Source organism: Myotis brandtii, unplaced genomic scaffold (genome assembly GCF_000412655.1).
Source record: "Myotis brandtii unplaced genomic scaffold, ASM41265v1 scaffold1525, whole genome shotgun sequence".
In the NCBI taxonomy this organism is placed as follows: domain Eukaryota; kingdom Metazoa; phylum Chordata; class Mammalia; order Chiroptera; family Vespertilionidae; genus Myotis; species Myotis brandtii.
Window position 1 is genome coordinate 141,722 of NW_005355521.1, and position 12,980 is coordinate 154,701.

Here is a 12,980-nt window from a genome sequence, read left to right on the forward strand (position 1 = left end):
TCCCAGGTGATTCTAATTGTGCAGCCAAGGTTGAGAACCACTGGTCTACAGGGTCCTAACATGAATATTTTATCTGTAACTAAGTATGTTTTAATTACTCCTTTTCTTTATACTGGCTAACTTTTAGAAAATAGCAATAATTTGAATATTAATTTCCCAAAATGTATTAAATGCTAATACTTGAAGATTTTTTACTTTCTAGAAATTTTAGTGATTTATATTGAATCAAAATATTTATAAATGTTTTAGATTAACAATAAGACTTCAGGTCTATAAATTGAAATAAAAACTGGTAATGGGGAAAGAGGAATAGAGAGTACATATGGTAAGTCATCACCACTGTAAATATTTTAAATTATATTTGGAGTTGCATCATTTTCATAAATTCTGATTACAATTATATAGAGCAACTAGGCTCATAAACTATGAAAAATTATATACCATTATTTTAGTTTCTTTTTGTCAATTTAAATGAAGACTATACTTGAATGTTTTTCAAAATTATGATACATATATCAATATGATGTGCATTTTTATTTTTCTAGATTTAAGCTTTTACATGCTATTGATATTTTTTCAAGCTCATGTAACTCAAAAATATTTTTAAGCAAGGATGGTCTTCACAGCATTGTTTACAAATGTAGAATACATTGAAAAGCATATGAATTATATTCAATAATGAACTACTTAGATAAGTTTTAGTACATCCACATAATGGAATACTAAGCAGTAACTAAAATGATGATACAGATCAATATTTATTAACATGAAAAGATAATTATGCTTAAAAATTTAACAAAGCGTGTAACGGTACATGTAATATGTTTTCTTTTTTGCTTATAACACAGTGTATGTATAAATAGGAAAAAAAGACATGGCAGGAAATGCACATACTGAAAATATTAATAGTGGTCACCTCTGAACTATGGGAATTTTACTTCTTTATAAATTTTTGCATTGTGTACATTATTTTACAATTAGCATGTATTATGTTTACAATTTTAAAAAGTGATTTCCACTTGAAAATATTTGATAATGAATATATATAATTTATAGATAATTATATAGAAACAGCTTATCCTCATTATTTTGTGGGCAAATTGCTAACAAAAGTGTTAATAAATTATATATTTATATTGAATTATGTATGAAAACAAAGGTTTTTATGCAGAGAAATAAAAAACGACTGAGAATAGAAACAAAACATCTTATGGCTGGATCTGTGGTATGAATGAATCATATTTTTAAAAGTTATTATTTAACATTTACATAAATTAGGTATTTATTTATATACTTTCAAAATGGATTTCAACTAGCATATATTAAGAGAAAGGAAGTTCAAAGAAAATAGAAAAGTAAGTGTAATATGGATGGAAGGTAGATGGATGGGAAGAAGAGGGAATAGCTAGTGAAATGCAGAAAATGTATAACCTAGAAATTACAGGATAAATACTGTAACTGTAACAAAGAATAGAACATTCTGTAACAACTTTCAAGCAACAAGACCGAAAGAGAAACATAGTGCATAGCTCTCATATGATAGATGAAGGCATATGATTTAATCAGGAGTAACAACTTTTTCCTTCATTTGAAACATCTGTGAATATTTTCACATGGATATATTAAATAATTACAAGAGAATGACAAGTTTAATACATGTTTTTCAAAGTAGTTTTTCAATATCATTATACGGATTATTTACCTTTTATATTGACAATAAGAGATGAAGTTAAAATCTTAAACTTATCTAAAGGCAATTCAATGCAGTTATTCATCTTTCTTGTTAATTTAACATTATTCAAGTATACATACAAAGGAATTTAGAAAAGTGAATAGCAAGAATGCTCTTTAGATTGTTGTCAAATTTCAAATTTTTCAGGAAAGGTTTTTAAGATGAAACTAATAATTTAAAAAATTAATGCCTAAAGTATTAATTTCCTAAGGTACTGATTGATAAAAACACCAATATGCTTATTTCTCTGAGTATGAAGTTAATAAAAAAAACTCCCAACACTTAGTCACAGTCACTATTCAGTTTGTGGTATGCCCAAAATATATTTTAAAATGAAAATAATATAAATAAAGGAAAGAAAAAAGCTCAAATCTTTTTCAAAGAATATTCATATTAATTAATAATTTAAAGTCAAATTATGCACAAATGATAACTGGACCACATACATTTCCCCCTGTGCTATTGATTTGTCAAAAAGCAAATTAGAAGTTTGTACTGTGATAGAATCAGAAGTACGGAGCATTTTGAGAATATTTTCATAGAAGAAATCAAATTTAGTAGTAGTATTGAAATAGGAAGAAAATATACTCAGTTACTTCACCTCGACTCATTTAGGAAAACAAATGTGTGGAGAAGTAAACTTTATTCTCCATAATCCTAAGAATATTACATCAAAAATTAGTACAAAATGACAGTTTTACAATTAGAAATTATGTTCTTCACTAAAATGAACAAGATTTTCTAGTCTCACTTTTTTTTAAAAAAAGAAAATACTCACTTAAAAAAAACCTGTGAATTGGCATAAAATAACCTTTTATCACAAAGTAGCCCAAACTAAGTAGGCACCAGCTTAAGGCTGAAACAAATTGAACATTCTTATTCTCACCACCTGCGCCTGGCTTGGCCCAGGGTCACATGCAGCGGTTTGGAGCCCACCATGCGACCATTCATCTCACCCACTGCTTTGGTAGCCTCTTCAAAAGAGGAGAAACAGACTACACCAAACCCTTTGCCTTGCCCCACTTCCACCATCACTTTGGCTCGGCTAATTGATCCAAAGGAAGAAAATTCCTCCCTTAGTTTTTCATCATCGATGGTCTCATCCAAGTTCTTAATATAGACAGGCACCCCCGGAGGCCGACTTTTTTCTTTGACTTTCAGCCTTTCAAATCTTCGCCTTAATTCAGCCAGACGTTCAATTTTCTTCTGTGCTCGCCCTACATATAGGGCTTTCCCATCGATGGACTTTCCGTGCAGGTCTAGCACAGCCTTCTGAGCAGCCTCGTGTGTCTCATATCTTACAAATCCAAAGCCTTTAGATTTCCCACTGGCATCTCTTATTACCTTAACACTCTCGGTTGGCCCATATTCACTGAAAATTTCCTTCAGTTTTTCATCATCTACTTCATCGCCAAAGTTTTTAACGAAAACATTGGTGAAAGTTGCTCTATCCCTGGTCCTAACTTCAGCTGCCCGCTCTTCTGGAAATTTGAATCGGCCAACATACACCTGGCGGTTGTTGAGCCGCACACCATTCATGTGCCAGATGGCTCTATTGGCAGCTGCCAGGCTGTCAAAGTGCACATAGGCATAACCCTTAGAGCCGTTGTCATCGCATACAACTTTGCAAGAGAGAATGTTCCCAAAAGCAGAAAACAAATAAAAAAGAGCCCTGTTGTCTATGGATTTGTCCAGGTTTTTGATGAATATATTTCCAACTCCAGACTTTCTTAAGCGGTCGTCTGGCTGAGACCACATGAGGCGGAATGGTTTGCCATTAATCAGATCAAAATTCATGGTGTTCAGGGCCCACTCAGCATCTGCAGGAAAGCGGAAGTTAACATAGCCATAGCCCAGAGGGCTGCGGGTCTCTGGGTCACGGCAGATTCTGGTGAAGCGCAGAGGGCCAGCAGGCCTGAACTTTTTATAAAGCATGTCCTCGGTGACATCTGGGTCCAAGTCACCCACATACAGGGCAGCCTTGAGGTACTTCTTTTTCTTGCCAGCAGGATTAGGCTCCCCACTCCCCATCTCTCTGAGCACAGGGAGGAGGCTCTCTTAGGAGAGAAAAGTCTGCTTTCTCTAAGCTATGGGCCAAGCAGCTGTTCACGAACAGAAAAAGCCAAGGCGAAGGAAGCTAAAAGCAGACTCAGTAACACTGTTGAGGCTGAGAAAATGAAGTTCAGAAACACCTGGTCAGCGGGCTCAGAACAAACGCATCAGACAAAAAGGCATCCCAGTAAGGAGTCTGTTCTACCTAAGGGACATACAGTTTCCACCCTTTCAGATTTAAAATCAGTTTCAAAAGCCAGCGGTAGGAAAAGATTTCCCTTTCCCTGTTAAATTATAAGAAATCATCAAGCAGCTGGGTGGCTCCCCACATCTAGCATTGCAGATCCAGGCCTCGCAACCTGTTTTCTGCATAAATATAGGCCTCGAGCTCCTGTTGGCTTAAAATTACATCAACAAGAGCAGGGGCCGAATGTGTATTCCTCCGCCCGGGGGCTGCCTGGCCAGTCTCAGGCAGGCTCGCAGCTAACTAAGGCCGCTACACACACTCAGCGTCAGCGAAAGGGCAGACTGGGTACTTGGTGCTCTGGGCCGGCCGGCAGGCTGCAGGCGGCGGATCAGACAGAAAGACAGACAGACAGACACGCGCGGAGGACCGGGACCGCCCAGATACCCAAGATGCCCACTGGGTACGGACCGAGTGACGCGCGGTGGTTTCGGCAGTCTGAGACTTGCGGCAGGTCCGGAGGGACTGACTGGCAGAAGCGCACTGGGTCAGCTCAGACGCAAGGCGGTTCCGGACAGATGTGGGGCGGAGTCAGAAGAGAAGGGCAGATGCGTGGCGGGCGGGCAGAGCACGGACCCATGGACAGAGATTGCTTTCTCAGGACAGACCGACCCAGGGACTAAAAGCCTGTAGCTGTGGTTGGGCGGGGCTCGAGAAAACCCGGAACCCTGCTAAGTAACTTCCCACTTCTCTGTGTTAACATTGTAAAGAAAGAGAAAAAGAAAAGAAGAAATTAAAATGGTTTTTGGATTTCTTATTTTTGGAATTTCATATATTTATTATTTTAAAATATTATATTTAGGCTGCTAATCCAAAAATCAGAGGAGGTGATGACGTAAGTGGAAAGAACTATAATAATTTAAAAAAAAAAAAAAACGAATTCCCTAAATTATTTCTGTTTAGGAAATAGGATATAGGTTGCATACTTTTCCTAAGTGCATTGGGAAGTCAGGATTGACAGCTGTACTGGCCACCCGTCCAGTGCTAAATGATCACAGAGTCGAATAAAACACAGGGCCATGTTGTGTTTGGCCTTTATCCTTACTCCATTAAACTCCAGCATAATGGTAGCATTATCCCCAGGTAGTAGGCAGTGTTCTTTTCACTGCTCCAGCAATACAAAGGTTTTAATTATTGGAAAGCCATAAAATGGCTTTAATGGTACTTAGTGCCAAAAAATGTTAAAGATATGCTGCTTCCATAAGCACAAATTATAAAATCTTAGTTAGAGATAAAAAGCTGCAGAATCAATATGAAATATATAATTAATGTTCACAGATGAAGCAAACACATAAAAATATAGGCACATTACATAATTAATTACTAATTTCAACATGAGTTGTCAACTTTAAGCCATTGCAGGGAATAATGCTGTAAGATAGGAATCAACTCAGAGGTTTCCCAAGATCTTTTTAGAGTGTCTGAGAAACTGTTTTGGAGAGGAATGTTGCCATGTTTTGGGAAAATCGCAATGTCTATAACACACAACTCATGCAGCCCATTCACATATGTAAGTACTATTAGGCTAGAAAAGATTCTGGGGTGCGGTGGGGGAAGAATGCAAGAGAAGGACATCACCCAAAAGGGCATGGTCTTAAGAAGAAATTCTTAGAATAACAGGCTAAATTCATGTGCTGCTTCATTTTATATATTTTAGATTTTCTGTTAGACTCTATTATTAACTGAAGATGATAATTTACTCTCATTATTTACTCAAATATTTAGTGTTTTTCTTAATTGAGCTCTTTTTTTAATCCTCCCCTGAGGATATGTTTTTATTGATTTGAGAGAGAGGGAGGGAGGGAGAGAGAGAGAGAGAGAGAGAGAGAGAGAGAGAGAGAAACATATGTGAGGGAGAAACATCAATTGGTTGCCTCCTGTAGGCACCCGGAACCCAAAACCTAGGTATGTGCCCTGACAGGAAATCCAACCGACCACCTACCGGTGCTTGGGAGAACAGTCCAACCAACTGAGCAACCCAGCCAGTGCAAATTTAGCTCTTTTAATTGGGTTCTTGCTTACCTAGGCCATGGAAAATATTTGAGAAAAGGCAAATACAAACAAAATATTATGAAGATAGACTGATAAAAACTAGTCTTACAATATGACCACAATGACATATAGAAACACTTGCGAATCTCTGCTTATTGTATTTTGAACATAATTTTATAAATATCTTTCCTGATAAGCTGAATTAAAACTAGACTTTTAAATTAGCTTTTGAGCATTTTTATTTTTCTCATTTAAAAATCCTACTTTACTGAAAATGCTATATTATAAAACAACACAAATACAATAGAATAATTCCCACAGTATTCTTACTGAACCAAATATAAATGTTCATATTCTAATTTGTACAATTTTCTCTAAGATTATAAATAGAATTGGGTTATTAAAAGTAATTATTTTCAAAACAACCTCCTCTCTACACTTAGCAGTCTTTTGAGGGTCATTGTAGTATAACACTTTAAACTATAGTGAACTTTTTATTATATCAAATATAAAAAATAGACCTGCTTTGAAATTAATTTTAGTAGTATTCCTTCTGCTAAGCAGAAATTTGTGGGAAAAAGTAAAGCATTTTCACCTGTAATTTGTTTAATCATGTTAATATTAAGATTGAGAAGAATCTCTGGAATAAATTCAGGTATAGAATATTTCTCTTGTCACTTTTATTACATATTAAAGGCAACTTTATAGTCTATGTAACATATTAAATACATTAAAATTCCCCACCCAGCCCACCCGGCGTGGCTTGTTGGTTGAACGTCAACCTATGAACCAGGAGGTCAAGGTTCGATTCCTGGTCAGGGCACAAGCCCAGGTTGTAGGCCCAATCCCCAGTGGGGGGTGTGCAGGAGGCAGCCAATCAATGATTCTCTCTCATCATCGATGTTTCTAGCTCTCTCTCCCAGGAGGAAGGGAGAGGGAGAGGGAGAGAGAGCTAGAAACATCAATGATTCCTGAGTCAGTTGGTTGAAGCATATCTAAGTCTTTCTAAATCTAAGAAATATTTTCCATGAGGAAAGAACCAAGGACAGCTGGCATTCTAAGTGCATCCCATCAAACATTGTTATTTACAGTTGATAGTAATGTATCAGCTTTAGTGGAAGCAGAGGAGAGTTGTGAACTTATTTTTCAGCTTGTCTTAACAGGCACTTAATCCTGTGGTTCCAATTAAGTGTCTCAGCTGTACAAGTTGCTGGGACTTCACAATGAAAGCAAATTTGCTACTCTCTTGAATGAAGTCTGGGATGGTGGAACAAAATATTATAAACACTTTTTTACCTATAACTTGACTCATATATTTTTAGACAAAGAGAGGAAAATTGCAAGAAAACAATTTGACATTATGAATATAGTATAACCAGGCATTTCTACTGTAATATTTGGAGACATTAGCAATTCTTTTCCTCTAGTTCCAAAAATTTTATCTTGAGCCATGAGCATTTAATGCTCTGGATGATCATCCTAAAGGTACTGTGTAATTAATTATCAAAGAAATATTAAATTGTGTTTATTAGAATATACTTGTAAAGTGAGAAGGTAATGAAAACTGGAAAAGTTTCAACAGAGTTTACAATGGAATGGGACTAATGCTAAATTATTAATAAACCAAAAAAACTTATTCTTCAATATTTAACCCAAATTTCAGTATTGTTATTTTTTGATTTTTTAAAGAGTAAAAAATATTTTATTTTAATTTTGGGGGTGAGGTAGTATAGGTGCTTTATTTGTTCAAGTCTATAGCTGTAATCCATACATTTACATTCCTACAGGATTTGTTGGAAATTAAGAAAAGAAAAATACTTTTATAAAAACAGTTTAACATTTTTTTCATTTGTCTCATGTACTAAATCCATGTTGAATTAAAAAGGCACGCTTCCAACTGTGAATAAATCTGAGTGTTAAAAAAAATAAAGTAATATGACAACTTTATATATTCAGGTTTACTTAGGTGTCTCCTTAGGGTGCTCTTGAATTAGATCCTATTAGTTTATCATAAATCCATAGACTACTTATAGTCAATTAATTTGACCTGGAACAAAACAATTAAATAATTTTTTTAAAAATAAAAATTTTATGCCTTATTTTAATTTCAAATTTTTATTGTGGTAAGATATATATATATAATTGACCTTCTTAACGATTTTGAAGTGTACAATTCAGCACATTAAGTACATTTACATGTCGTGCAACCTACATCATTATTTATCTCTAGAACTCTTTTTATATTGCCAAACTGAAACCCTCTATCCATTAATATATGTATATTTTCAGATGACACTGAAAATATGTTAAGCCATTTATTTATTTTTGGGCTTTAAGGCTGCTTTTAGTTATCTTCACGACACACAATACTATCATAAGCATCTTAATTTACATAATTTTATATACAGGTTGTCCCCAAAATGTGTATACACTTTAAATGATTATAAAGTCAGTGTTTATTAACACTGAAAAGGAGTCAAAATTAAGTGAGTTAATATGCTAATGATATGCTAAGTGTTGAAATGTGTACACATTTTTAGGGGATACCTATATTATTGCTCTTATTTCTATTAGCTAGATTCTCAGAAGTGGAGATTGAATACTTAAATAGTATGTGTATTGTTAAATGTTAATATATACAGGAGAATTATTTTGAAAATGCTTCAGCAATCTACTTATTTTACCAACATGAAAATTTAAAGGAAATGGATAATTACTAGCAAAATAGGAATTACCAAAATTGACTCAAAGGAAAAGTGGAAGAACAATTGCCATAAAACAGATTAAAAAGGAACTACCCCTATGCTATTAAAAAAAGACTGGTAATTTTTATAATTACATAATCTTTAAGAATATTCATGTAGGGCTAACACTATTCAAACTACTCTCAAACATAAAAGGCTTCCTAAGTCACATTTATAAAATTATCTCCAATAGATGTTGCGTCCAAAGGGCCTGCTCTGGCGCTACTTGTTACGGCCAAGCTCAGTCCCTGGTCGCAGAACTCAGTCCCTGGTCGGACGCCATATGTTTCGGCCAAAGGTAAACTGAGTGGGGGGGTGGTGGTGAAAGGATTAAGGAAAGACAGATAAGAGAATGAAAGCTGGGTCTCGGTGGGACGCTGCTCCCTGATGAGGAGACAGCACCCCATAAATAGAAAATTCTCATAAGCTAGGCTCACCTTTTCAAACAAGAATAAATGAATGGTCAGTCCATTTACTTATATAACACGGATATATACTAGTATGTTGACTCAGTTGTGTGTAATGTGGGTGTGGGAAAAGTCAGGAGCAGGAGCAAGGTTAAGTATTACATAATAAGGATTTAGAAGGGGGTATGTGATGGTAAGATAATTACAGACTTCTGGTTTACAATGTCAAAACAAATACTGTACAACATTTTCCAGATATTGATCATCACATCTTGCACTGTTTTCTTTCCTTCTGGACTGTGTGTGTTACATGCTTTTGAGTTGGCTCCAACTCCTGGTGACTCTATGAATGAGTAATGTCCACGATGTCCTGTTGCCAACAGCCCTGTAGACTCATGCCTAGGGCTTCTTTTATGGAATAAGTCCATCTCATATTTGGTCTTCCTCTTTCCTTGAGGCCTTATAGTTTACCCAGCATTATTATTTTTGCCAAAGAATCCTGCCTTGTCATGATGAACTCAAAGTAGGACAGCTTCATTTTTTGTCATTTTTGCCTCCAGTGAAATTTCAGGCTTAATTCGTTCTAGGACCCACTTGTTCACATTCTTCTGGACTCTTTGTAGAGAAGAGTTCTCCGCAGATAAGAAAAACTTTACCTTTAAATAAGCAAATAATTGAGGAAAATCCTTAGCTTACCTTTCCTGACATATAACTTTAAATGTAAAATGATACAATGATACATTATCGTTTAATCTGTATCAATGGGAGGATCATGGAGTTATTTTCTCATAAAACATCCCACATCCCTAAATTCATGTCTTGCAGCCAATAGCACAATAAGTATTCACACAATTCTGTGAAAGTTTTGCCAACTTATACCTTGCTCCTGATTACATAAATACTCCTCTTGTGTATTTCTTGAATATTCATGATAACCTTCATCTTATATAATAAAAGCCTAATTATGCTGTGTGTCTGGTCAACTGGTCGGCCATTCAACCAATCAAAGGGTAATATGCTAATGATATGCTAAGGCCGCTCAACCACTCGCTGTGACATGTTCTGACCACAAGGAGGCAGACAGTTGACCTGTCAACCAGTCGCTATGATATGCACTGACCACCAGGGGGCAGATGATCCGACCTGTAGGTTAGCTTGCTTCTGGGGTCCAGCTGATCGGGACTGAGCAAGACGGGCTGAACATGCCATGGAGCCCTCCCGCAGTCCCTCCCCAGCTGGCCAACCATGCCACATCTCTCCCCAGCCCCGATTGTGCACCGGTGGGGTCCCTCGACCTGGCCTGTGCCCTCTCGCAATCTGGGACCCCTTGGAGGATGTTGGAGAGCTGGTTTTGGCCTGATCACACAGGCCAAGCCGAGGGGACCCCACTGGTGCACGAACTTGTGCACCGGGCCTCTCATAATAAATAATAGGAACTGTGTGCCCATTTTATTTCAAAATTATTATCTTCATGATTTGATACATGTAGCAGTAGTTATATCAAGTGGACATTAGATTTACAGGGTGAAATATCTACATTTTCCATTTAGTCTTTAAATTCCTTAGTAGTTCTTTAACACAATTTAATTAATTTATTTATGTTCTTATCCTATCAAATAAAGAGGGAATATGCAAATTAACCATCAAACAGTCACAAAGATGGCGGTGTCCACAGTGGAGGTGGGGTATCCATAACACAAGATGGCTGCGCCCACAGCAGAGGCTGAGTTCCCGTAACGAGCCTTAAAGAGCTATCAGTAGAGACCTGAGCCTGCGTGGCGCTGGGCCGGGGCAGGGGACCTGAGGCTGCACCCCCTGCCCAGTGGGGCTTGACAGGGGACCTCAGGCCACACCCCATGCCCCAGCACCAGGCCGGAGGACCTCAGGCCATGCCCCCCAACCCGGTGCCAGGCCAGGGACCTGAGGTTGTGCCCCCTGCCCAGCGGGGCTTGACAGGGGACCTCAAGGTGCGCCCCCCACCCCAGTGCTAGGCCAGGGGACCTCAGGCTGCTACCCCCACCCCAGGTCAGGGGACCTCAGGCTGTGCCCCCCCACCCAGGTGCCAGGGGACCTGAGGCTGTGCTCCCCCACCCAGTGGGGCTTGATGGGGGACCTGAGGCTGCACCACCACCAGGCGGGACTTGACAGGGGGCCCTGAGGCTGCGCCCCCCCCACCCGGCAGGGCTTGACAGTGGACCTGAGGCTGCGACCCCTCCCGGCGCCAAGCTGGGTGACCTGAGGCTGTGCCCCCCACCTGGTGGGGCTTGACGGAGGATCTCAGATCATGCCCCCCACCTGGCGGTGCTAGACGAGGGACCTCAAGGCATGCCCCCCTCCGTGGCCAGGGCTGGGCGACTTCAGGGTATGCCCCCTGCCCTGGCACCGGGCCAGGAGACCTCAGGTCACCTTCCCTGCCTGGTTGGGCATGACGGGGAACCTCAGGCCATGCCCCCCATCCCAGCATCGGGACAGGGGACCTGAGGCAGTGCTGGGGGACCTGAGGCTGCTCCCCCCACCCTGCAGGGGCCCTGAGGCTGCACCACCCCACCCAGTGGGGCTTGACCAGGGACCTGAGGCTGCACCTCCCGCCTGGTGCTGGCCAGGGGAACTGAGGCTGCTCCCCCTAACCCAGCAGGGCTTGACAAGGGTGGGGTCAGCCAGCTCTGGATCTCACCCAATAGGGTGAGGCCAGCTGGGTCTGGGTCTTGCGCAATTTTGAGGCACTGCGGGTGGGTGGGGACTTGACTCTGGGTCCCGTGGCATGCCCCAGACTCTGACAGGAGGAAGATTTTCATATACATGTTATTAATTTTCTTTCATCTCTGACACTTCTATTATAAAGGGAAAATAGCAATATTAAAATATTTTCTCTAATTAATCCCCTTATATGTGCACCACTAGTTTATTTATAAAAAGGTTCTGTTACAGTTAACATATAATATTATATTAGTTTCAGGTGTACAATGTAGAGATTTGTCATTTATATAGCTTACAATGTGATCACCACAGTAAGTCTAGTAAAACATCTGTTACCTTACAAAGTTATTATATTATTGACTGTACTTCCTATGCTGTGCATTACATGCCCATCTCTTATTCATTTTATAACTGAAAGTATATACCTATTATTCTCTTTCACCTTTTATACCAATTCCTTCACCCCACTTCCTTCTGGCAGCCATAAGTTTGTTTTCTGTATCTATGAGTCTGTTTTATATTTTTGTTAGTTTGTTTTATTTTATTATTTTTAGAATCTACAAGTAAGCAAAACCATAAAGTATTTGTTTTTCTCTGACTTATTTCACTTAGTATAATATCTTCTAGGTCCATCCATATTGCAAATGGTAAGATTTCATTCTTTATGTTGCTGAGTATTCCACTGTGATATATATATATATCACTGTTCACATTATTATGACCACGTGACGTTTGTAGACAAATGCTGGGGTCCAACCCCAGCAGGTCCAGAGGTCCCCAAGGGTGTGGACGGAGTCAGTGAAGAAGGAATAACATGGAGACAGCTTTCAGTTGATCAGCAGCCTAGCCAGGATCTCCAGCGAAGTTCTGGTCAGGATCTCCAGCAAAGTTCTGTCTCTAGGTTCTCTTGTCATGTTCTCTCGCTAGGTTCTTCAGCCATTCTGTTGTCTTACATCTGTATTTATACCAGTTGATTCCAATCCTATCAATCTCTATTCCAAAGGTTAGGGCGTTTCTTATCTCCATTCCTCCAGGTAAAGATTATGTAGCTTAAGTGTGATTGTTTGTAGTTAAAGTGATTAACTACCCGCCTGGCACTTAGTTAAGGGGTT

General features: G+C 38.8%; 1 protein-coding gene across 1 annotated transcript; it reads right to left on the reverse strand.

The window, feature by feature from the left end:
• Positions 1-1,537: 1,537 nt before the first annotated feature.
• Positions 1,538-4,650, reverse strand: PABPC5 (poly(A) binding protein, cytoplasmic 5). Its single transcript, XM_005861511.2, has 2 exons — positions 4,440-4,650; positions 1,538-3,899 (listed from the first exon to the last, which is right to left on the reverse strand). Exon 2 carries the CDS (start codon positions 3,761-3,763, stop codon positions 2,615-2,617), a length of 1,149 nt encoding a protein of 382 aa, XP_005861573.1. The 5' UTR covers positions 3,764-3,899; positions 4,440-4,650; the 3' UTR covers positions 1,538-2,614.
• Between the last annotated feature and the right edge of the window lie 8,330 nt (positions 4,651-12,980).